This window comes from Aquarana catesbeiana, linkage group LG08, assembly GCF_042186555.1.
Source record: "Aquarana catesbeiana isolate 2022-GZ linkage group LG08, ASM4218655v1, whole genome shotgun sequence".
Lineage (NCBI taxonomy): Eukaryota > Metazoa > Chordata > Amphibia > Anura > Ranidae > Aquarana > Aquarana catesbeiana.
The window spans coordinates 137,648,659-137,675,498 of record NC_133331.1 but is presented as its reverse complement, the minus strand read 5'-3'; the positions used below and the strand labels follow the sequence as shown (position 1 = coordinate 137,675,498).

Here is a 26,840-nt window from a genome sequence, read left to right as displayed (position 1 = left end):
GATTTCCGCACTAGTCCTTCATTCAACTGTGAAGCATACTCTTCTTATGGATGGACACTAACCATTGTTCTACTTCACGAGTGTTATTATTGTGTGGGCCTTTGGATATCAATTCACCTGGCCCATTCACTTTGTTATACATGGACATTTTTTATATTTTTTATATGCCTATGATTTTGCCTTTGGAAATCCTGATTATCACACATGAAGATCTTGAAAGTTATTGGAAAATCTCATTGGCTAATTAGGATGGAAAGTGTTAGCCACTTAGGTGCTGCTCCACTCCATCATGTAAGTCTAATTGGAAAGTGTGATGAGTCTTGATGCCGCAAAGAACTGCAGATGTCTGGCCAATTGTTGTTCTTGGAAAGACATCTGCCCATCTACCCAGCAGTCTTTTCAAACTCTAAGATAAACTGAAGTTAAGCTAAGAAGTTTCTGGTTGCAGAGAGAGCTTATATCTATAACATAAATCAGAGCTAGGCAATCTCTGCTCTATAGTTTTTGATTAACTATATGATGAATGAGGCTCTGCAAGAATGACAGCCACAGGAATGACTTACAGATGCAGAGCCATTATGGTAGCCCTGCGCTAATATTCAGTATGCCATTGACAAAATATAAGAACAATGTACTGATTTTATGAAAATGTATTTTAGGGTTTAGACACCATGGTGGGTGAGAGGGGAGCTCAGCTGAGTGGAGGACAGAAGCAGAGAATAGCAATTGCCCGAGCTCTTGCACGTAACCCCAGAATTCTGCTGCTTGATGAAGCCACGTCAGCTCTGGACACACAAAGTGAAAAAATTGTACAGAACGCTCTAGACAAGGTAATAGGATTCTCTATTTATGCTGATTGGATTATTTATAAATCAGTTATGTTCCTGTTTACCACCATTTTGTTGAAAACAACTGAATGATAACTATTGTTTTCTTCAAGGCTAGAGCAGGCCGTACCACAATTGTGATAGCACACCGCCTGTCTACCATCCGTACAGCTGATGTCATTGCTGGCTTTCACAATGGTGCTGTGGTGGAACAAGGATCACATGAGGATCTCATGAATAAGCAAGGAGTCTACTATTCTCTTGTAATGTTGCAGGTAATTTTGTGTTTAGTACACAATGGTCTTGTCACTGTATTGAAGGCTTAGTTTGTATAAACCTTGTGAGCTTTATATTAAAAAAAAAAAAATTTTATAAAAAAGTATTAAAAAATATTGGAACACTGTCAGTGATGGCAAACCTTGGCACTCCAGATGTTTTGGAACTACATTTCCCATGATGCTATACTACACTGCAGAGTGCATGAGCATCATGGGAAATGTAGTTCCAAAACATCTGGTGTGCAAAGGTTCGCCATCACTGCTCTATGTGCTTATATGCAACCACTATCACCCATGCACCTTCTCTTAATTGAACACCTTTCATATATATAAATAAAACACTGATACAGCGCTGTAACAATCTATACATCAACTGTGTATTACAAAATGGTTTGCTAAAAAAAACAAAAATCAGAACAAACCCCCTGTCTGTGTATCTTTCAATATGTTCCACCAATCGTGCTGTATGCAGTCAATACCCTCCATTGGTTGTGCTCTGGGGAAAGAGGAATAAAGTGTTTGTTTTTAAGGGTAAAACACTATGTAGTTTTTCCTTGACCTGTATATTGTGGAGTGGAAGGAGGAGGTTTGAGCGTGAATATTAAAGAGCAAGTGTGCTCATAAGCTTGAGGAAGGTGTCCTGGGAAGTGTGATTTAAAAGAGACTGTGGCATCACAGATAACATCAGGAGTGGTGACACCAAGTGGCCCAATCCAAAAGATTAAAAAGTGCATATTGACCCTACATTAGGTTGGAAGGTCATTGAAACTAGGTGAGAACACAACTGATAGAGGGCATCCATAGGCGTGCGCACAGGGTGTGCCAGATGTGCCTGGGCACACCCTTATCACCCTGTGTGGCCAATATTTCCCCTGTTTAGACCCCTGATATTTCACCAAAGCCCACTAACGGGGCTCCTAAAAAATTGTAAACAAAAATAAAATCATAAAAACTACTCACACTGTCCACTCCCCTATTAACACCGTCCATTGCTCTGCTGACACCGTCAGTATATATACACATGGGCACATACAAATATGTTTAAGCTTTGAGGTGTACACCCTAATGCAATAGGCTGTGCACACCTTTGAGGTTAGTGATTACATACAGCACAATTGGTGGAACATATTGAAAGATACAGATGTTTTTCTTTTTTGTTGTTGTTTTTCAGATTTATTATTTCAGATTATTATTATATCACATTATTTTTTTTGCAAAGTATTTTGTATTCTAGTGTATTGACACAGTTGATATATAGATTGTTGCAGCGCTGTACCAGAGTTTTAAATATATGGTATTGAAGGCTTTTATGCCTGTATTGCCCAGTTCTGTATTGCCTGTCATTTCCTATCTGGTAAAACATATCAAAAATTCCTTTAAACAAAGGAAAAATATAGGTAAACTGCATAATCCACCAGAGTGATACACATGAAATTCAGCTGACTTTAATTAAAATAAAATAAAATATCCTCCATTAAAAGACTATTTATGCTTATACGATTACGATTATGCTTCATCATACATAAACATGACTTAAAGCCCAACTCCAGGAGTTAGAAACAATCTACCCTTGCAGTGGTTATAGGGGTGCCAGAATAAGGAGTAAATGGTTATCTTATGCCATGCTCCAGCTGGGTCTCTCCAGTACTGACACTGGTCCCTGGCAACCTCCTCTCTAAATTGCTTCCAGCTGCTGTTGCACACGCTTTCTCCACCACATACAATGCAGGGTTAATAGCGGCTGAGGGACCACTAACAGACTGGAGCTTCAGGAAGAAGAAGGCGGCACCAGAGCCAGAAGTAACAATGCTTATTTCTGTGCACCTTAAGCCTCATACACACGATCGGATTTTCCGCAGACAAAGCGTCAGACTTTTGTCCAAAGGGCGTGTGCCGGGAACTTTTCTTGCATACAAATGGTACACAATTGTCGGCCAACAAACACGAACGTAGTGATGTACTACATGGAATTTCAGCTCTTGAGCGCCACCCTTTGGGCACCTTCTGCTAATGTCGTGTTTGGTGAGCACTGGTGAGCATTGATTCCGAGCATGCATGTTTGTGCTTTGGACTTTTGTGTGACAGACTTGTGTACACAAGATAAGAAAATCTAATAACAGACCGTTAACCACCGAAAATTTATTAGCCTACTAACCAACTGAAAGATGGACAACAAATGTCTGATGGAGCGTACTAACGGTCAGATTTTAGGCAAACAGTCTGTCATCACACAATTCCCAGACGAAAATCCGATCTTGTGTACAGCACTGCAAGGGGATATTTTCTCTAATTCCTGGAGTTGATACTGGCAGTTCAGGCTTCATATTTTATACACACTTTACATTTTAATTTTAAATATGTAGAAGTTTAAATAAAATTTTTATATAATAAAAAAAAAAAAAAAAAATATATATATATATATATATATATATATATATATATATATATATATATATATATATATATAGTTTTACAATATATAAAAAAATTAAGTAGACAGGCACCAACAGCAGTGTGGCATTCTTAAATACACTGGAAAATTTTAAACAATACAATGGACCCAAATGTAGCATTTACATATTGTCAGATTACATTTGAAACTTTTTGTTATGCGCAAGCACAATTCATTGATTTGTTTTAAACCACAGAGTTATGACAAAAATAAAGAAGATGAGGTTAATAGTGAAACAGAGGAAGAAGATGAGGAAGATGAAGGACAAGTGTTTGAATATGAGGATATCAATGAGGATAACGCTGATGATGCTCCTGATTCTCCAAACCATGGCAATTTAGAGATCATAGGCAGTGATAACTTACATAGACATTCCAGCAGAAGAAAAAGTAGAAGGTCTACAAAAAGGAAATCCAAGTCAAAAAAAAATGCACCCAAACAAGAGGAGGTAAAATTATACTATTTAATTACCATTTTGGTGACCTCAGATGAGCAGATGGCTTTACCAGTAATAACATGAAATAAGCGTTCTGCCTATCCCCATCACTTTGTGTGCTGCCAAAACAATTTTTATTTTTTTTTAACATGAGGAGTGTGTTTTATCTTGGTCAATGCATGGACAGGGAAAAGACCATTCCATGTCCTCTTTAAATAGTTCTTCACCACTCACGGGGATTTTCAAACTTTTCAAACCTTAACATGTAGTGGAAATTTACACTTGATCTGAAAATAAGATACTTCCCTCGATAACTGAATTTTGAAAAGCCCATCAAAATTTTGCCAAATATAATTCTCATTTAATCTAGGGGATCTAATGAAAGAGTGAACTTATCAGTAGCTGACCCTCTTCCTTGACCCCATGTCCACTCTGTAATATGGATGGGCCCCTCAATGTCCAATGCAGGACCAGCGGTTGCCATTGGTCTTACATTGTATGTGACAACTTCAGTAAGGGGGTGGCTTTACGGGTGTTTGAACACCATATGCTGATATTGTAGTGCTAGCAAAACCAGATATACAGCAAATATCTTGAGAACACAACACAAAAGTGACATAAAACACAAATACAGCAACCAAAACAGAACCCAGTTAGCGCACATGAAAAGTGGAACTAACTATGTAAACAGAAAATGGTAAAACAGGTAGAGAGGCAAAGGGAATGGAGCGTAAGACTGATCAGGAACGGGGGCCAGAATGGGTAGCAGTTGCTTTTGCAACAGGTACAGGTAGCAAGTTCAGCTTTAAAAAAAAAAAAAAAAAATTGAATTGTAATTTTTTTTTGCTAAACTCAAGCGTACTGCTAAAAAAAAAAAATACCATTTTTTTTTTTTTTTTTTTTTAAAGCTAAACTTTAATTACATGTGGGTGCCTCCTGGATTTTATTTTGAGTGTATTTATGGAAGTTTAGTGTTTTTCATTTTCTATTCTTTGTATTTTCACTTTTTTTTAAATTGTTTTTCACTTTAGTTTTTTTTTCACAAGAAGAAAAAACTATTTTGTGGCTAATGAGAGGCTGATGTTTGGCACAATAAAAGGTCCAGGATAGTTGGATAATGCTTTTGTAACCATCATGAGTCATTTAAAAAAAAAAAAAGGAAGAGAGAGAGGCGCCAAGCCAATCCTTTTAAACAGCTTAGGAATTTATTCAGTAAATAAGTATAAAACAACACTAAAAACTTGCATGAAAAATGTTGGAGCACTTGCAGAGTGCTAGAGCGAGTGGGAGCTTCCACATGCAGTGTCACAGGAGCACAGGACGACCACTGGAAAGTTTCTGTTGAGGGATCCATGAGCGCCGTGTGTTAGCCGCAGCTGGAGCCTCGATAAGCCTCATGGAGACGTCGACTGGGTGTCTCTGGGTGGGAGTGGTCTAGGGCTGTCAAACTGGGGAGCCGTCCACACACTGTCTGGCCAATCAGAACGCATTTCGAAGGCACGGCCTCGCCGTCTTCATCAGCTTCGCCTTTGCAAACTACCTAAACACACCTTTGATACATTTTACTAAAATGGCAGCATTTTGTCAACCTCTCATTATTTATGATTACATTTATGCAAACTTATTTTTCTCATATTTACAGTATGTATCAACACTGTGTATAGCATGCTGTCCATTAAATGAGAAAGCCAGTGTCAATTTTTTTAACTGTTTTGGAAACCAGAAAAAGGATACAGTATTTTGTATTTCTCAGAAGAAGCTCATAAGTTGTATAGGCAAATGTTAAAAACTTGATTCAGAGTCTCAGCATTCCAGCTGCAGTTCTCTGGCCTTTAGTCATTGGCAGGTATAGTGCTATAATAAATTGGTGGGTTGATTTTGGTAATAGAAATAGACTATTGCTACAATGTAAAAAAAATATAACTAAACTGATCTTTATTTCACCAAATTATTATTACAGGTTGTTGAGGATCTTCCCAGTTTCTCTCTAGGCAAAATGCTTGCACTGAACAAACCTGAATATTGTTATATAGCCATGGGAGTTATCGCAGCAGCTATTTCTGGTGGTATATATCCAACCTTTGCTATCATTTTCGGTAAAGTTATTGGGGTAAGATTTTTTTTTTTTTTTTGGTTACCATAATTGTCCCAAAAGTTACTACTCTCAAAGTTTTATTACTTTTTTTTCACTACAAGCTGATAGATTTTTATTCTGATTACAGTCATTCAGTATTACTGATCCGGATGAAAGAAGTCAAAGAACAGTTTTACTGTCTCTAATGTTCCTTGTGCTGGGGGTGATCAGTCTACTTGTTTATGTCGTCATGGTATGTATACTTTTGAATTGTTATATTTACTTTACATTATACATGCTTTCCATAGAAAAAGACTACAGTAATCAAGAATAATGTTGTTTTTCTTTCAGGGTTTCTCTTTTGGAATATCTGGAGAAAATTTAACCCTGAGATTAAGGTCATTATCTTTTAAGGCACTACTCAGACAGGTGAGTACTTGTTTTGATCAGTAAAAAAAAAAAACGTTTAATTTTCCCGCAGGAGAATATGGAATCACAGTGGAAAATAAAGGCAATCTATATGTGGTGTGGGCGTTTCAAGGTGAACTCCAGGCAGATATAAAAGACACAAATGAATTTAGCTGTAATCATGAATATATTATTAATCATATAATTTTAAAATGCAAGCAGTGCAAGTACCTGAATTTGACTTAATATCGCCACTTGCAATCTACTATTCAGACTATACAGCAGAACTTAGAGAGAGGGAGAAACAGTACAAGCAGCCAATCAGGTGGGTTGCAGTGCAAGAAGAAAACTGAGGAAAGAGCAGCGAGGCAGAGAGAGATAGGCCCATAACTGTGCTCTTTCCTCTTTCACTGGCTAGTCAGAGAGGGGGTGGTACATGTTGGATTATTATTGTTAGCTAATTTAATTTCATTTGTAAGCAGAATAATAATATATGTGCTGAATATTGTAGACATGTTAGCATTAAAGGACAATTTGTATTTTCTAACAGGAAATTGGGTTCTTTGATGATCATGCTAATGCAGTTGGAGTTTTGCTAACCAGACTTGCAACAGATGCTTCTCAAGTGAAAGGGGTAGGTGTAATTAATGAATCTATTATATCAAAGTACTGATTGTGTTCTATCCATATGAACTGGTGGGTGTTTATTATTACATTTTAATTGGCTACTAATGTAGAGAATGAACCGTTATCTTGTATAAATTTCCTTTACTTATTAGGTTCAGGAAACTGAACGTAATCTTTATAAAAAATACTTTTCACTTTTTTATGAAATATTGTATAGGAGCATTCTGTATTTGCATTTTTAGCCTGTAGATAGAACTTTAGCCCCCTTTTTTTATTTACCTGTTAATTTTTAACTAATCTGTTGAAAAGGCCTGTTGAGGACAGAGTTCAACAGATCAAGCCGAAATGTATGCACAAAACAGAATGAATCAGAAGAGTGACTCTTCCTCCACCTCCTCCTGTGCTGTATGGTGTTTTAGGTAGTGAGAGAGTCTGAATAAATAAATAAATTATATATATATATATATATATATATATATATATATATATATATATATATATATATAATGTACTTTTGGGCCAGTGCCATTTGGTATACTTTGCCACTCTTCCCCACGGTATCTAAAGATGAACAAAACTTTTTGGCTTTAGATACACTTTTGCCTTGTTTTGGATTTTAGGTGTTTACATGTTTAAAACAGGTTTTTTTGCTAGAAAATTACTTAGAACCCCCAAACATTATATATGTTTTTTTTTTTTCTAACGCCCTAGAGAATAAAATGGCGGTCATTGCAATACTTTTTTTTTGCACCGTATTTGTGCAGCGGTCTTTTAAGCGCACTTTTTTGGAAAAAAAATGCACTTTTTTGAATAAAAAAATAAGACAACAGTAAAGTTAGCCCAATTTTTTTTATATTGTGAAAGATAATGTTACACCAAGTGAATTGATACCCAACATGTCACGCTTCAACATTGCACCCGCTCATGGAATGGCGTCAAACTTTTACCCTCAAAAATCTCCATAGGCGATGTTTAAAAAATTCTACAGGTTGCATGTTTTGCGTTACAGAGGAGGTCTAGGGCTAGAATTATTGCTCTCGCTCTACCGGTCACGGCGATACCTAACATGTGTGGTTTGACCACCGTTTTTATATGCGGGCGCTATTTGCATATGCGTTCGCTTCTGTGCGCGAGCTCGTCGTGACGGGGGGTTTTACATTTTTTTTTTTTAATTATTTATTTTACATTATTTTATTTTTTTTACACTGTTTAAAAAAAAAATGTGTCACTTTTATTCCTATTACAAGGAATGTAAACATCCCTTGTAATAGAAAAAAGTATGACAGGACCTCTTAAATATGAGATCTGGGGTCAAAAAGACCTCAGATCTCATATTTACACTAAAATGCAATAAAAAAAAAAAAAAAAAAAAAAAAAGTCATTGAAAAAAATGACATTGAAAAAAATATGCCTTTAAGAGACGTGGACGGAAGTGACGTTTTGACATCGCTTCCGCCCAGCAGTGTCATGGAGATGAGTGGGCGCCATCTTAGCCTCACTCATCTCCAGACACAGCACTGACAGGACGTGATCACCTCTGCCGCTACCGACGGCTCCGGTAAGCAGCGGAGGGCACCGGATCGCGGCGGGACCACTTTTATCAGAAAGCCGACCTCCGCACGAAAATGGGGATACCGGAGTTATGGCAGCTAGCTGCTGCCATAACAATGGTATCCGCCGCCAAAGTTTGGATGTACATCGTCGTGCGGCGGTCGGCAAGTGGTTAAATAATAGCAAAGTTCCCCTTCAAATTTAAATACAAAAGGTGTTTATTTGAGCCTTTAATATGTATTTATATTTGTATATTGTGGTAATATTTCTAAAAAAAAAAATCTAATATATATAGTTTAAATACCCACCGGGCTCCTCCCATAAATTCAGGCCACAATACTGGAGATAGATAGATAGATAGATAGATAGATAGATATCTCCATATGGCGGCCTGAATTTATGGGTGGAGCCCGGTGGGTATTTAAGCTGGCCGCTCGTCCATGCTCTGTCGGTTCCAGTGCACGATACTACACGTTGCTGGGCCGGCTCTTCTCAGCTCACCTTGTGATCGTTTGATTACACATGTCTTGCAGCTTCCCTGTACGTGATCTTGATCGGTGGTTCTCGCTCGCTGTTCAATTTGTATCACTTTCACTTCATACTTTTCAACCAATTTCATTTACCCTACTATTATTGTTATTATTATTATTATTATTATTATTATTATTCAGGATTTATATAGCGCCAACAGTTTACGCAGCGCTTTACCGATTCATATCAGATATGTTGCATACCTACCACAGTCTGACTCGAACCTAGTTGCGTCAGTGGCACAACGGTTCGCATCAGACATGTCCTGCACCGATTCATACCGCATACCCTACAAACAATTCGTTGTTATGTCATCTATCACTTTCATGGCACATGCATCACTCCGATTTGAGCCTAGTCGCCTTGTCGGCACAACGCTTCGCATCAGTCGCATCCCACACACCGATTCGTAGTGGTTCGTACCATACCCTACGATTCGTTATGTATATAATTTTTTCTGACCGATTCTTACCGCTCACCCACATGTTGGTTCACTTACTGGTTCATAACACTTCTTGCCACATGCATCATTCCTATTCGAGCCTAGTCGCCTTGGCGGCACAACGCTTTGCACCGAATCTTAGCGGTTCGTACCATAGCTTACGATTCGTTATTCATATCTTTGCTTTGACCGATTCGGATCGTGTCAGCAGCTTCGTGCATCACACTCCAAACCAAACCTAGTCGCACCGGTGGCACAACGGTTCGCATCACACGCACTGATTCGTAGCGGTTCGTACCATACCCTACAATTTGTTACTCATATCATTGCTCTGACCAATTCGGATCACGTCAGCAGCAACGTGCATTACACTCCGATCCGAACCTAGGTGCATCAGCAGCACTAATGTTCGCATTGGATACATCCTGCACCGAGTCATAGCGCTCACCCTCATACCCTACAAACGATTTGTTACGTCATCTATCACTTTCATGGCACATGCATCACTCCGATTCAAGCCTAGTAGCCTTGGCGGCACAACGCTGCGCATCAGTCGCATCCCACACGCGATTCATAGCGGTTCATACCATACCCTATGATTCATTATTCATATCATTTTCCAACCGATTCGGATCACGTCAGCAGCTACATGCATCACAATACAAACCAAACCTAGTCGCATCTTACAGAATCCCAGAGAGCCATCTGTGTTCACAGCCTATACAGTAAAAGCCCTGCTGTGCGGAATTCAGAAGCAGAAGCCCGCTACCAATGGCAAACGCTTACCCATCACACGTTCCCCCTTGGACTCTTGCCCAGCTTGGGCATCCAGGCATCCATCTACTTGGCCTTTCTATGGCTTCCTATGACCTAGCGAGTTCACCTCTGGTAGTACCAGTAGTCAGGTACTGTACAGACACCTGCTGACTCGCTTCCCAAACCATTTTGTCCTTCATCTTACGGTCTCCAAAATGCAACAAACTGGACCTGGAGTAGATATCAACTTTTTCAGGGCCAGCAATGCCTGGTGCCCAGTAACGATCCTTGACCGTCTGCTCTCTCACCTACCCAGCCAGCCAGTCTCCAGCCCCTTACTGCCTTTTCCAGTCAACCCCCTGACTGGCAGTCAGTTTATCAAACATGTTAGGGTCCTACTGCTCAACTTAGGCCTAGACCCCAGCGGTATTCTTGACATTCCGTCCGGATCGGCGCAACCTCAGCAGCATCTCAGCACGGAGTACCAGACCATATGATCAAGAAGCTAGACAGATGGAAGTCCCCCTGCTTTGCCAGATATATTCCGAACCCTCAAGTGGAGATGGCCCTAACCTTCTCCAAGCTTGCTCAATGAGCTTAGAACCAATAAAGATATACTGCTTATTTTTGGCCCCTTTTCTTGGTTTACCTACCAGATGACCAAAAGCCACACCTCAGGTCTATTTATGTTGTAAGTCTTGTCGCGTGTTTGTGATCCACATCTGTCTCGGTCTTATGGCCACGACCATATCTGTCTCGGTCTTAGGGCCAAGACCATAAATTAGAAGGCCAGTATGGTAGCCTGAATTTATGGGAGGAGCCCGGTGGGTATTTAAGCTGGCCGCTCACCCTTGCTCTCTGTCGGTTCCAGTGCGCGATACCCTCCCATTCCCCTTTTTACAGCATTTCTCAACACATTCTACTCCACAATTATCCATTACTTATCTTGGGTATGGCCCCTTTTCTTGGCTTAGATGACCAAAAGCCACACCTCAGGTCTATTTATGTTGTACGTCTTGTCGTGTGTTTGTGATCCACATCCGTCTCGGTCTTAGGGCCACGACCATAAATATAAATATATATATATAATTTATGCTTTAAATATAGAGAATTAATGACAAAAAGCCACTATGGTGACTTATATTTTTAGTTCCTTTATTATTTACAATTCTGTGTGCATTTCTGGTTTCCATAGTTTAATTGCTTTATTATAAAGCGAATTTGTGTCAGCACAAAAAACAAATTTTACATATGCTATTTTTTCTTTTCTTTTTTTGTGGCTTTTTGTACCAATAAATTATAGATTTTACAGCAGGGACTTTACCTAGGGCAGGTCTTTATTTCATAAAAAAGGTTTGACTTTGTTCTTCTTTCTCTAGATGACGGGCAGTCGGTTGGGTTTGCTTACCATTTCGGTGTGCACTCTTCTTACGGCAATCATAATTGCATTTGTTTATGGCTGGCAGCTGACATTGCTTATTTTGGCCTGTATACCATTCTTGATTGGATCAAATTTTATTAGGATGAAGGCAATGACTGGCCATGCATCAAAGGATCAAAAAGCTTTAGAGGATGCTGGAAGAGTAAGTCAGCTTGATTTGTCAAAATGTGATCGAAAATTACTTGTAATGCCTTATTCACCTTTCAATATATTTCACTAAGAAAATAAATTAGGGTTGATAATGAAATAATCAAACACCTGGATAGCTTAAAAAGGCAATTTATGAGAGCCACAAAATGCTCCTTAGGGAAATAATACATTCCATTAGGAAAACAAATGCACATTTACCAACATTTGTAAACCTTGTTAGTTTGTTATAGTTGCAAAAAAATCAATGTCATTTTGTGGTATACTGTTGTCTTTTTATCTATGGTAAATCTGCGTTTTTAACTATTTTTTTTTTTAAATCCCTTATTTAAAGTACGCTGTACTGTTGCACTACAATGGTTGTTGAATGAATGTTGTCTTTTCTATAGCAATCACAGTTAGCGGCTAATGGAAAGCTCCCGATCGCTCCTTGCGATTCCCCCTTACCTTCTGTTTAATATATATAAAATAAATGCCAGCACAGTACAGAGACCCCAAAAACTAACCATTTTTGGAAAGTAGACACCATAAGATGATCTTTGCCATCATTTTTGTAATTGAAGAAACATGCTGGTATTGAAGATGCTAGGGGTGGTATTGAGCAGTATCTCTGGCTATCTGAATACCCATGATATAGTGTGTGCCACCAGCGCAAAACAAATTCCAAATACTTTTCAAATATTTTATAGTGCGAGCCATGCTGTAGCTAATATTCACCACTGGGTGAGTGAAAGAAATGTGTAAAAAAACTATTGTTTGTGTAGCTACGCTGGCCCTTTAAGTCAAACGGTGTAATGTTTAACCTAACAGTTTACCATCAAAAAACATATTATGCAAATAAAGTCCCATGAAAAATATCATGTACATGTTCATGTGGGTAAATAGATATGTCTCCACCAAACCCCAGATCACTCTCTCAATCCTCCAGTTATTATGTTTCTCAAAAAACAAAAACGGCCATCATTGCGCAAAATTCCACACTTTAATAATTTAAAAGGTCACATAAAATATAAAATGTGGACTGAGTTCTAATGTAAAAATATAAATAGAAATAAATGTATCGTATCGAAAACGAGGCTTGAACCGCACGCCAGCTCCTAGTAGCATACAGCCATTACTGGCTAATACTGGAAATCTGGAGAGACTCAGTGCCAGTCTAAGGCACACATACATGTGAGTGCAAACCTTTTATATGACCTTTTAAACTATTAAAGTATGGAATTTTGCGCAATGATGGCCATTTTTGTTTTTTGAGAAACATATTAACTGGAGGATTGAGAGAGTGATCTGGAGTTTGGTGGAGACATATCTATTTACCTACATGGAAGATTAAAGAAAGGCTACATACAGGCTTGTTTATCACTGCTTTTTGGTAAGCATATAGATTGGATGGTGGGGGTCAGTCACAGCACGTTTGTTTTGGAAGTCACCATTTGTTCAGCACGGAGAGTTTATCCACTTGGACTTTATATTTTTTGATACTATATATGATATTTTTCATGGGACTTTATTGATTTGCATAATATGTTTTTTGATGGTAAACTGTTAGCTTAAATATTACACTGTTTGATTTAAAGGGCCATATCTAAATACCCAAATAGTGACCTGCATCTGGTTTGATGCAGTCACTAGTTGTCCACAATTTTCAGCCTAGGTCCTTTTTGTTTTTGTTTTTATTTGTGTTTTTTGTCAACTTTTTTAAGCTTAGTAGTGCCGATGGAACTACCCACTGCTTGGATTTCAGCCAATTCAACAGGCATCAGCCAAAATTTGGGCCATGTATGGCTAGCCTTAGAAGAGCAGGATGTAAACTCAGTGATTGTCAGGTGTTGAGAATGGCTTAAATGCTGTAAAAAGAGACAATGATAAGTGTAACATTTATTTATTGCCATAATACTAACCCTTCGCAATATCCAAAGCATTTTTATATTCTGTCAACATGACTTTTTATTTACTGAGTTAGATCCCACAAACATCATTTTTATATCATCATTACACAAATCTGGTGCTATTCATCATCAGTAAGTACATCATGTGCTGGCATTTTTTCCCACTGAAAGTGCCCATGCGTATGAGCCTATAAGGTATGACTGGGGATAAGTTTTTTATTAGAACTGTTTTTCTCCCAAGACAGCTATTCTTAGAAGGCTCAATGACACATGCAGAAACACTTGACTGAACAATACCGAAGGAGTTTTTGTATGACACTTAATATAATAAAAAGATTGAAGCCCAGGTTAAGTTGCATTTTATTTCTACAGAGAGCGCAAAATAGACAGCTCTGTTCAATCTAATGAAAACAAATAGCAGGGGAAATATGTTTACCCATGCTCAAAAAACCAAACTCCTTCATGAATTTAATGCAGAATAAACACAATCCTGAACTAGAAACTGCAACAAAGCAGACAGTGGCGATTTGTGTATTCAACAAACCTTTTAGTTAACTTTTAGTTAATATATACAGCAGAGAAGCACTGGGATATATATATCACAAAACTCTATTCTGGTGAACAGTATACATAGAAGGGCTCTATTCTGGTGAACAGTATACATAGCAGAGCTCTATTCTGATGGACAGTATACATAGCAGAGCTCTATTCTGATGGACAGTATACATAGCAGAGCAGAGCTCTATTCTCGTGTAAAGTATACATAGCAGAGCTCTATTCTGGTAGACAGTATACATAGCAGAGCTTTATTATGGTGAACAGTATACATAAGGTTCTATTCTGGTGATCAGTATACACAGTCTTTTCTGATGGATAGTATAGATAGTAGAGCTCTAGTCTGGTGAGCAGTATACATAGCAGAGCTCTATTCTGATGGATAGCATACATAGCAGAGCTCTATTCTGATGGATAGTATACATAGCAGAGCTCTATTCTGATGGATAGTATACATAGCAGAGCTCTATTCTGATGGATAGCATACATAGCAGAGCTCTATTCTGATGGATAGTATACATAGCAGAGCTCTATTCTGATGGATAGTATACATAGCAGAGCTCTATTCTGATGGATAGTATACATAGCAGAGCTCTATTCTGATGGATAGTATACATAGCAGTGCTCTATTCTGGTGGACAGTGTAGTAGGGACTCCAGAACAACATGCTAAAAGAGGCGTTGGTAGGCAAGGCTTCCCACGATGGGCATCCAACAGTAACTCAAACCATAGAAATGAACAAAGGAGAACCAGATTAAAACCAGATGAAATAGTCCAAGATAATATTAATTGCTGGTGAAAAAAGTCATCTAAAATTCATTTTTTTTACCAACAATTAAAATTCTCTTGGACTCTTTCATCTGGTTTTGGTCTGTCATACCTTTCTATAGTTTGAGCTTCTGTTGGGTGCCCATCGTGGGAAGCTTTGTTGTGTGGGAGCTGACTTGTTTTTTTATGAAGCTTTCTATGTTCTTCCTTTGCATTTCTATGCTTTGTTGGACAGCATATACGGCAGAGCTCTAATCTGGTACATAGTATACACAGTAGAGCTCCAATATTTTGAACGTTTTACACAGCAGAGGAATATTCTGGTGAGTAGTATACACAGCAAGGCCCTATTCTGGTAGCTAGGAATTACAGTAGAGTTTTTTATGGTCTTACAGTCAGTATAGCAAGTGCAGCTATTTTAACGATAATCCTTTCTGTAAAGTTTTCTTCTAATAGTCCATCAATGTCCTTTATAACAGAACCCAATTAAAGCTGACACCAGCACTTAACATTCTTCTTATGTGGAATATTCCCACTTCTGAATGATTTATACCTGCTGATCCAATTTTCAGCTTCATTTTTGTCAGAGAGAATGTATTGGACAATCCATAATCATAACAATAAGTAATTGGCACTCTCCAAAAAGTACATGCATTGATTGAATAGGGCACTCATTGTACTGTCTCCTTCATGGGAATAATCAGCGGTATTTCTAAAGAAAAAAAAACTCTGTGTGTGTGTGTGTATATATATATATATATATATATATATATATATACATATATATATATGTATATATATATGTGTATGACTATCTGTAATTATAAACATGTATAGATATACAGTATAGACTAATGTTGAAAGTGTTTGGGCAGTCGTCATCAAAAAAAGAAAGAATAGTCTTGATGTAGTTCATAGAGAGAGGAAATAATCAAACTAACTTTCCATCTGGGCAAGTTTTGTTGATACACTTTTAATTTACATATTTTACAAGGTTGCTTTAAACACATATAGCTAGTGATATATAACCACATGTACCACATCCAACAAATACCCCCCCTGTAAATAAATGCATGATACAAATGTATTGCAATAAATACACATACAAAAATTTTAATAAACAATGGCAATTGCACGCCTGACCCAACTATCAACGGAAAATGAATACAAAATACAGAACCCACAAGAAGAAAAGTATTACAATTTTGTGTAGATAAAGTAACAATTAAGCACACCAATGGTGAATACACTAATAAACCTAAAGAGTAAGAGCAAAGGAAAAAAGAGAATTGTGGTGTGCATGTGCCAGTAGTGAGATATTTTTATTCTTGTTGGGATTATTTTTGTATGCATACATTTGTATCCTTTTTTTTCTGTTGCTTTTGTGTCTGTTACACAGCAGTCATTATGATTATGATTTGCATATAGAATATTTACTTAGCTACATGAATAAAGTGAAGATATGTTCACTTTGAGGACCCAACATGTGAAGAAAAATATCAAACACATTCAGTTTGCTGAGTTTGCATTCATAATATACCATTCATTTTTCCATACAGTATGTGCACCGCTTTAGTACAGGCATACCCCACTTTTAAGTGTATTCTTATTTATCATGCATTTATTCATAGGAAGGGTTTTTTGGATGTAGTTTATGTGAGGATTTATCTCTAGTTTTGTATATCTGCTCTCTGCTGTGAGCTTGACAAAGGCTGCAACTCACAGAAACATGAGCATCAACCTATTTTACTATGTGGTGTATGCCTTGTTTTTCTGTATGTTCAAGATACAAATGTAATCATATCTTTATTGCTCATGCAGATCTCAACAGAATGTGTTGAAAATATAAGAACGGTGGTATCTCTGACAAGAGAAGAAGCATTTTTCAATCTATACAGTTTAAGCTTATCTGGCCCCTACAAGTAAGTAATATTTTACCATGATAAATTATTTTTTAATTGCATCTGTTCTTTCATGAAAGATGCAAAGCATAACTTACTAGACACTGGGGTTGATTTACTTAAGGCAAATCCACTTTGCACTACAAGTGCACTGCAAGTACACTTGGAAGTGCAGTCACTGTAGATCTAAAGGGAAGATCGAAATGAGGGGAAGCTCTGCTGACTTTTATTATCCAATTATATGCAAGCAAAAATGCTACTTTTTATTTATCTTGCATGTCCCCCTCAGATCTACGACTGCACTTACAGTGCACTTGTAGTGCAAAGTGGATTTGCCTCTAGTAAATCCACTGGTGGGAAAATTTTCTGAAGAAGTAGCGCATGTTCGCTTTTTATGGAAAATACAGTTAGCTTAGTGAATTTGGTAAAAAAAGTCACATTGTAAAGAATACTCAATAATGTGCAAGGAGTGGAGTCACTGGGGTTTATTTACAAAAGGTGCAAAATGTTTACTGTGCCCAGTGATTCAGCGTTCATTTCCAATAGCCAATGATGTGTATGAAAATATTAATATTAATAATATAATTTCCCTTGCACGTGAATGGATTAAGTGAACACAGCTTCACTGCTCCAAGTGAACCATCTACATCTTTAATAAATTAACTCCATTGTGTGGGTTAAACAAGTGAAGGAACCAGACGAATTTCAATCCATCTAGGAGCAGGCTGCTTGTACTGAAGTCAATCAATTGATCAACTTCAGTACAACCAGCCTGCGGTTTCTTTGTATGATCACTGCAGGTGGCAGCAGGGATCATTGTATTCTGACGTCAGGGAATTCCGCTAGCTGTCAGAATACAATAGCTCAGTGGGAGGGATTCCCCCCATCAACACCATCTGTGTTGATGGGGGAATCAAGCTATTTTCTACCTACAACCCATGGTTGAAGGACAGGAAATTGGACAGGAAATTGCATGACCTATGGCAAGCCTTAGACTCATAACATACTTCCCACAATTTATAGCACCGTATGACTATCATGATGGGGAATTCCATTGTTGGCCTTGTTTCTGCTAACTGTCTGGCTGTGTATGGTTTTAAAAAAGGGAACAAAAGGCACTGCAGGTTCCCAGAACAATTCCCATAATGTATAAGTATTCGCATTTAGCCAGGCTTACCCACTAATTACTAATTACTAATTACCCACTAAACAGATCACACTCTGCTCTCATTGGTACTTTTTCACTTAAGCCACTGGGTGGCCTTTGATGATGTAACTTCTCTCCTGACTCTATTTTCACCATCCTATAAATAATGGCATTGGGCCAGTAGTGTGCATTTTTGGGGTATCTTTTTAAAAGCCCCTCTACAGTAGGTCTTGATTCTTTACTTTATATATACACACTGAGCAAAATTATAAATGCAACACTTTTGTGTTTGCCCCTATTTATCATGAGCTGAACTCTAAGATCTATGACTTTTTCTATGTACACAAAAGACCTATTTCTCTCAAATATTCACAAATCTGTCTAAATCTGTGTTAGTGAGCACTTCTCCTCTGCCGAGATAATCCATCCACCTCACAGGTGTGGCATATCAAGATGCTGATTAGACAGCATGATTATTGCACAGGTGTGCCTTAGGCTGGCCACAATAAAAGGGCACTCTAAAATGTGCAGTTTTACTGTATTGGGGGGTCGGGGGGGGGTCCCGAAAACCAGTCAGTATCTGGTGTGACCACCGTTTGGCTCAGGCAGTGCAGCACATCTCCTTCATAGAGAGTTGATCAGGCTGTTGATTGTGGCCTGTGGAATGTTGGTCCATTCCTCTTCAATGGCTGTGCAAAGTTGCTGGATATTGGAAGGAACTGGAACACGCTGTTGTATACGCCAATCCAGAGCATCCTAAACATGCTCAATGGGTGACATGTCCGGTGAGTATGCTGGTCATGCAAGAACTGGGATGTTTTCAGCTTCCAGAAATTGTGCAGGGGTACTTGCAACATGGGGCCATGCATTATCATGCTGCAACATGAGATGATTGTCATTTCAAGGGCAACAGCACTGGTGGACATTCCTGCAGTCAGCATGTCAATTGCACGCTCCCTCAAAACTTGAAACATCTATGGCATTGTGCTGTGTGATAAAACTGCACATTTTACTGTAGAGTGCCCTTTTATTGTGGCCAGCCTAAGGCACACCTGCAATAATCATGCTGTCTAATCAGTATCTTAAAATGCCACACCTCTGAGGTGGATAGATTATCTCGGCAAAGGAGAAGTGCTTACTAACACAGATTTAGACAGATTTGTGAACAATATTTGAGGGAAATAGGCCTGTACATAGAAAAGGTCATAGATCTTTGAGTTCAGCTCGTGATAAATAGGGGCAACACAAAAAAGTGTTGCGTTTGTAATTTTGCTCAGTGTATGTGTGTGTGTATATGTATATACATTTTTGTAAATATTTTATTATATCTTTTAATGTGACAACACGGAATAAAATAAATTGACACTTTTCTACAATGTAAAGTAGTGAGTGTACAGCTTTTATAACAGTGTAAATTTGCTGTCCCCTCAAAATAACTGAATACACAGCCATTAATGTCTAAACTGCTGACAACAAAAGTGAATACATCCTAAGTGAAAATGTCCAAATTGGGCCCAAAGTGTCAATATTTTGTGTGGCCATCATTATTTTCCAGCACTGCCTTAACCCTCTTGGGCATGGAGTTCACAGAGCTGGTGGATGTTAGAGACCTTGCGCTCCTCCACCTTCCGTTTGAGGATGCCCCACAGAGGCTCAATAGGGTTTAGGTCTGCAGACATGCTTGGCCAGTCTATCACTTTTGCCCTCAGTTTCTTTAGCAAGGCAGTGGTCGTCTTGGAGATGTGTTTGGGGTCATTTATCATGTTGGAATACTACTCTGCTGCCCAGTCTCCAAAGGGAGGGGATAATGCTCTGCTTCAGTATGTCACAGTACATGTTGGCGTTCATGGTTCCCTCAATTAACTGTAGATCCCCAGTGCTGGCAGCACTCATGCAGCCCCACACCATGATACTCCCACCACCATGCTTGACTGTAGGCAAGACACACTTCTTTGTACTCTTCACCTGGTTGCTGCCACACACGCTTGACATCATCTGAACCAAATAAGTTTATCTTGGTTTCATCAGACCACAGGACATGGTTCTAGTAATCTATGTCCTTAGTCTGCTTGTCTTCAGCAAACTGTTTGCGGGCTTTCTTGTGCATCATCTTTAGAAGAGGCTTTCTTCTGGGATGACAGCCATGCAGAATAATTTGATGCGGTGTATGGTTTGAGCACTGACAGGCTGACCCCCCACACCTTCAACCTCTGAAGCAATGCTGGCAGCACTCACATGTCTTTTTTCCAAAGACAACCTCTGGATATGATGCTGAGCACGTGCACTCACCTTCTTCGGTCGACCATGGCAAGGCCTTTTTTGAGTGGAACCTGTCCTAGTAAACCGCTGTATGGACTTGGCCCCTGTGCTGAAGCTCAGTTTTTATGTAGAACAACAACAAGAGAGTGAGAGTGATAACACCAAATTTACTACACCTGCTCCCCATTCACACCTGACACCTTGTAACACTAACGAGTCACATGACACCAGGGAGGGAAGATGCCTAACTGGGACCAATTTGGACATTTTCACTTAGGGGTGTACTCACTTTTGTTGCCAGCGGTTTAGACATTCAGGCTGGGTTCACACTGGTCCGACAAATGCTCTGACATTGGGAGCTCATGTCGCATGGCGTGTGAAATTCAATGTTTCCCTATGGGAGCCGTCTTAACTGGTCCGACACAAGTCGTTTCCGACTTTAGAAATGCTCCCTGTACTACTTTGGTCCGACTTTGATTCTACTTCAGCCCATTGACTATCATTGAAGTAGGATCAAAGTCGGATCCTTGTCCTAACCATCCGACTTTGTGTTATTTCCTGCCCCCTGCTGTAGCCCCTCCCATTGTGTGTTAGTTTTGATTGGTCAAAGGACAAGTGTACTATCGGAAAAGTTGGATCAAAGTAGTATCCTGTTCATGAAAGTCGGATGGATGTAGGACCAATGTAGGATCAATGTAGGACCAATGTAGGACTGATGTCGCAGAGCAAAGTAGAATGAAAGTCGTACTATTGTCGTGTAGTATAGTGTGAACCCAGACTAATGGCTGTGTGTTGAGTTATTTTGAGTGGACAGAAAATTTACACTGTTAGGCTGGGTTCACACTGGTGCGACACGACAGCCGTCCTACTTTGGATCCGACTTTGCCCTGCGACATGAAGCCGGCATGTGTCCGACTTTCAATGAACGGGGATCCGACTTGGATCCCCGCCAATGCCGGCACTGTGTTTGGTATGAATCTTTAGGGGGGAACTCCGCGCCAAATTTTAAATGAAAAACCGGCATGGGTTCCCCCTCCAGAGGCATACCAGGCCCTTGGGTCTGGTATGGACCTTGAGGGGAACCCCCTACGCCGAAAAAACGGCGTGGGGAGTCGCCCCCAATCCATACCAGACCCTTATCCGAGCACGCAGCCCGGCCGGACAGGAATGGGGGTGGGGACGAGCGAGCGCCCCCCCCCCTCCTGAACCGTACCAGGCCGCATGCCCTCAACATGGGGGGTGGTGCCTTGGGGGAGGGGGCGCGCTGCGGCCCCCCCACCCCAAAGCACCTTGTCCCCATGTTGATGAGGACAAGGGCCTCTTCCCGACAACCCTGGCCGTTGGTTGTCGGGGTCTGCGGGCGGGGGGCTTATCGGAATCCGGGAGCCCCCTTTAATAAGGGAGCCCCCAGATCCCGGCCCCCCACCCTATGTGAATGAGTATGGGGTACAGCGTACCCCTACCCATTCACCTAGGAAAAAAGTGTCAATTTAAAAAAAAACACTACACAGATTTTTAAAGCATTTTATTAGACAGCTCCGGGGGTCTTCTTCCGACTTCGGGGGTCTCTCCGGTTCTTCTCCACGCTCTCCGGATCTTCTGCCGGGCTCCTCCGCTCTCTTCTGCTCTTTTGCCGCTCTTTTGCTAAAGCGGAGGAGCCCGGTCTTCAATCTTCTGCCTTCTGCCTTCTGCCCTCTTCTCCTGATGTTGACACGACGCTCTCCCCGGCTGGAATGCTCTCTGTGCGCTCTGCTCTGACTTATATAGGCGGTGACCCCGCCCCCTTATGCCGTCACAGTCCCTGGGCATGCTGGGACTGTGACGTTTTAGGGGGCGTGGTCATCACCCGATGACCACGCCCCCTTATGCCGTCACAGTCCCAGCATGCCCAGGGACTGTGACGGCATAAGGGGGCGGGGTCACCGCCTATATAAGTCAGAGCAGAGCGCACAGAGAGCATTCCAGCCGGGGAGAGCGTCGTGTCAACATCAGGAGAAGAGGGCAGAAGGCAGAAGGCAGAAGATTGAAGACCGGGCTCCTCCGCTTTAGCAAAAGAGCGGCAAAAGAGCAGAAGAGAGCGGAGGAGCCGGCAGAAGATCCGGAGAGCGTGGAGAAGAACCGGAGAGACCCCCGAAGTCGGAAGAAGACCCCCGGAGCTGTCTAATAAAATGCTTTAAAAATCTGTGTAGTGTTTTTTTTTTAAATTGACACTTTTCCTAGGTGAATGGGTAGGGGTACGCTGTACCCCATACTCATTCACATAGGGTGGGGGGCCGGGATCTGGGGGCTCCCTTATTAAAGGGGGCTCCCGGATTCCGATAAGCCCCCGCCCGTAGACCCCGACAACCAACGGCCAGGGTTGTCGGGAAGAGGCCCTTGTCCTCATCAACATGGGGACAAGGTGCTTTGGGGTGGGGGGCCGCAGCGCGCCCCCTCCCCCAAAGCACCAACCCCCCATGTTGAGGGCATGCGGCCTGGTACGGTTCAGGAGGGGGGGGGCGCTCGCTCGTCCCCACCCCCATTCCTGTCCGGCCGGGCTGCTTGCTCGGATAAGGGTCTGGTATGGATTGGGGGGGACCCCCACGCCGCCTTTATCGGCGTAGGGGGTTCCCCTCAAGAACCATACCAGACCCAAGGGCCTGGTATGCTCTTGGAGGGGGAACCCATGCCGGTTTTTTATTTAAAATTTGGCGCGGAGTTCCCCCTCAAGAACATCTGAGCACAAGTCGCGTGCCAAAGTCGGATCATGCAAGACGGCAATCCGACTTTGATCCGACTTCAATGATAGACAATAGGCTGAAGTAGGATCAAAGTCGGACCAAAGTAGTACAGGGAGCATTTCTAAAGTCGGAACGACTTGTGTCGGACCAGTTAGGACGGCTCCCATAGGGAAACATTAAATTTCACACGTCATGCGACATGAGCTCCCAATGTCGGAGCGTTTGTCGGACCAGTGTGAACCCAGCCTTATACAAGCTGTACTCTCACTACTTTACATTGTAGCAAAGTGTCATTCCGTCATTGTTGTCACATGAAAAGTTTTTAATAAAATATTTACGTAAATGTGTGTGTGTGTGTGTATGTGTATATATATATATATATATATATATAAATATATATTTTATTATTTTATTTTATTTATTTCAGGTACTTATATAGCGCCGTCAATTTACGCAGCGCTTTACATATATATATTATACATTCACATCAGTCCCTATACCCTCAAGGAGCTTACAATCTAAGGTCCCTAACTCACATTCATACATACTAGGGGCGATTTAGACAGAATCCAATTAACCTACCAGCATGTCTTTGGAGTGTGGGAGGAAACCGGAGTACCCGGAGGAAACCCACGCAGACACAGGGAGAACATGCAAACTCCAGGCAGGTAGTGTCGTGGTCGGGATTTGAACCAGCGACCCTTCTTACTGCTAGGCGAGAGTGCTACCCACTGCGCCACTGTGCCGCCCCTGCGCCACTGTGCCGCCCCTGCAATATATATATATATATATATATATATATATATATATATATATATATATATATATATATATATATATATATATATATATATATATATATATATATATATATATATATATATATATATATATATATATATATATATATATATAATTTTTTTTTTTACACAATTTTGTATGACATTGCTGCTACTGCAGCTACAAGAATGTTCTAGCTGTGTACATATCTGATGAATTCTAATATGTATAATTCCTAGTGAACTCAAAGCAACCTTATAATAAGTGCCTCAGTGGAATCACTTCTTGTCTCAAACATCAATGCCCTACTGTCCATGAATACACAGATTTATCAATTATGCATGATAACATGGGAGGACAGTCAAACCTTGCAAGTACAAATCATTTCTCTCTCTTTTTTTTTTTTGTTTTCTACTTTAGGGATTCTATAAAAAAAGCTCACCTTCATGGCTTAACCTATGCAGTTTCCCAGTCCATAAACTTCTTTGTCAATGCAGCTGTATTCCGATTTGGAGCCTGGCTGATTGCAAACTGCTACACAAAATTTGAGAATGTCTTCATGTAAGTACTGTACTCCACAGGATCAATATATTTCGTCATATTTTGTTTGCTGTGCAGCTGGTGGTGGCACTCGAATGCAGCTGGCTGTCCACTGTAGTGTAGAAGATGTAGTTGAGCAATAGCGGGAGTGGGTGGTTAGGGTTCTACATTAGAACTATTATGCAGGATGAGAAAATTGTAATGGGATTGAAAAAATGTTCCAGTATGAATATCATTAATCTATTTATTATGTGGCTTTTCCTGTGAAAAGATGTGCAAATGATGATTTAAAAAATGTTGCAAACAGGACATTAAACTTGTTTTGAGCAGGCAGAATTTAATACATAAATATGTTTACAGAAACAGTTTTAATAGCTCCCCCCGCCCCCTTTGTAGGGTTTATTTAGTAAAGGCAAATAGGCTATTTTCCAGGGTAATTTACTCCAGAGCTTTGTGAATGAGGTGAAGCTCTGCTGGCTTCTATCTTCCAATCATATGCAAGCTTCCACATTCACTAAGCTCTGGGGTAAATTCCTTTGCAAAGTGAACAGCCTAGTTGCCTTTAGTAAATCCACCCCTAAATGTCTAAGCAAAGTTGCCTTTATTTAGGCAGAAATATAATATTTATGGCTGTATCTAATTTACTGTCATAGGAAATGAGATTTTATATATATATATATATATATATATATATATACACAGTGGGGACGGAAAGTATTCAGACCCCCTTAAATCTTTCACTCTTTGTTATATTGCAGCTATTTGCTAAAATCATTTAAGTTCATTTTTTTCCTCATTAATGTACACACAGCACCCCATATTGACAGAAAAACACAGAATTGTTGACATTTTTGCAGATTTATTAAAAATGAAAAAATGAAATATCACATGGTCCTAAGTATTCAGACCCTTTGCTCAGTATTTAGTAGAAGCACCCTTTTTCTAATACAGCCATGAGTCTTTTTGGGAAAGATGCAACAAGTTTTTCACACCTGGATTTGGGGATCCTCTGCCATTCCTCCTTGCGGATCCTCTCCAGTTCTGTCAGGTTGGATGGTAAACGTTGGTGGACAGCCATTTTTAGGTCTCTCCAGAGATGCTCAATTGGGTTTAAGTCAGGGCTCTGGCTGGGCCATTCAAGAACAGTCACGGAGTTGTTGTGAAGCCACTCCTTCGTTATTTTAGCTGTGTGCTTAGGGTCATTGTTTTGTTGGAAGGTAAACCTTCGGCCTAGTCTGAGGTCCTGAGCACTCTGGAGAAGGTTTTCGTTCAGGATATCCCTGTACTTGGCCGCATTAATCTTTCCCTCGATTGCAACCAGTCGTCCTGTCCCCGCAGCTGAAAAACACCCCCACAGCATGATGCTGCCACCACCATGCTTCACTGTTGGGACTGTATTGGACAGGTGATGAGCAGTGCCTGGTTTTCTCCACACATACCGCTTATAATTAAGGCTAAAAAGTTTGATCTTGGTCTCATCAGACCAGAGATTCTTATTTCTCACCATCTTGGAGTCCTTCAGGTGTTTTTTAGCAAACTCCATGCACGCCTTCATGTGTCTTGCACTGAGGAGAGGCTTCCGTCAGGCCACTCTGCCATAAAGCCCCGACTGGTGGAGGGCTGCAGTGATGGTTGACTTTCTACAACTTTCTCCCATCTCCCGACTGCATCTCCGGAGCTCAGCCACAGTGATCTTTGGGTTCTTCTTTACCTCTCTCACCAAGGCTCTTCTCCCCCTATAGCTCAGTTTGGCCGGACGGCCAGCTCTAGGAAGGGTTCTGGTCATCCCAAACATCTTCCATTTAACGATTATGGAGGCCACTGTGCTCTTAGGAACCTTAAGTGCAGCAGAATTTTTTTTGTAACCTTGGCCAGATCTGTGCCTTGCCACAATTCTGTCTCTGAGCTCTTCATGCAGTTTCTTTGACCTCATGATTCTCATTTGCTCTGACATGCATTGTGAGCTGTAAGGTCTTATATAGACAGGTGTGTGGCTTTCCTAATCAAGTCCAATCAGTATAATCAAACACAGCTAGACTCAAATGAAGGTGTAGAACCATCTCAAGGATGATCAGAAGAAATGGACAGCACCTGAGTTAAATATATGAGTGTCACAGCAAAGGGTCTGAATACTTAGGACCATGTGATATTTCAGTTTTTCTTTTTTAATAAATCTGCAAAAATGTCAACAATTCTGTGTTTTTCTGTCAATATGGGGTGCTGTGTGTACATTAATGAGGAAAAAAATAAACTTAAATGATTTTAGCAAATGGCTGCAATATAACAAAGAGTGAAAAATTTAAGGGGGTCT

General features: G+C 40.2%; 1 protein-coding gene across 1 annotated transcript in view; it reads left to right on the top strand.

Annotated features, from left to right (window-relative positions):
* LOC141106057 (ATP-dependent translocase ABCB1-like) overlaps nucleotides 1-26,840 on the top strand; it is a 115,889-nt gene that overhangs the window by 76,687 nt on the left and 12,362 nt on the right. The window contains exons 15-24 of the mRNA XM_073596437.1: nucleotides 660-830; nucleotides 941-1,102; nucleotides 3,754-4,005; nucleotides 5,954-6,103; nucleotides 6,216-6,320; nucleotides 6,419-6,496; nucleotides 7,026-7,109; nucleotides 11,762-11,965; nucleotides 17,004-17,104; nucleotides 24,410-24,550. Coding sequence (XP_073452538.1) covers nucleotides 660-830; nucleotides 941-1,102; nucleotides 3,754-4,005; nucleotides 5,954-6,103; nucleotides 6,216-6,320; nucleotides 6,419-6,496; nucleotides 7,026-7,109; nucleotides 11,762-11,965; nucleotides 17,004-17,104; nucleotides 24,410-24,550 — 1,448 coding nt within the window. The remainder of the gene's footprint in view (nucleotides 1-659; nucleotides 831-940; nucleotides 1,103-3,753; nucleotides 4,006-5,953; nucleotides 6,104-6,215; nucleotides 6,321-6,418; nucleotides 6,497-7,025; nucleotides 7,110-11,761; nucleotides 11,966-17,003; nucleotides 17,105-24,409; nucleotides 24,551-26,840) is intronic.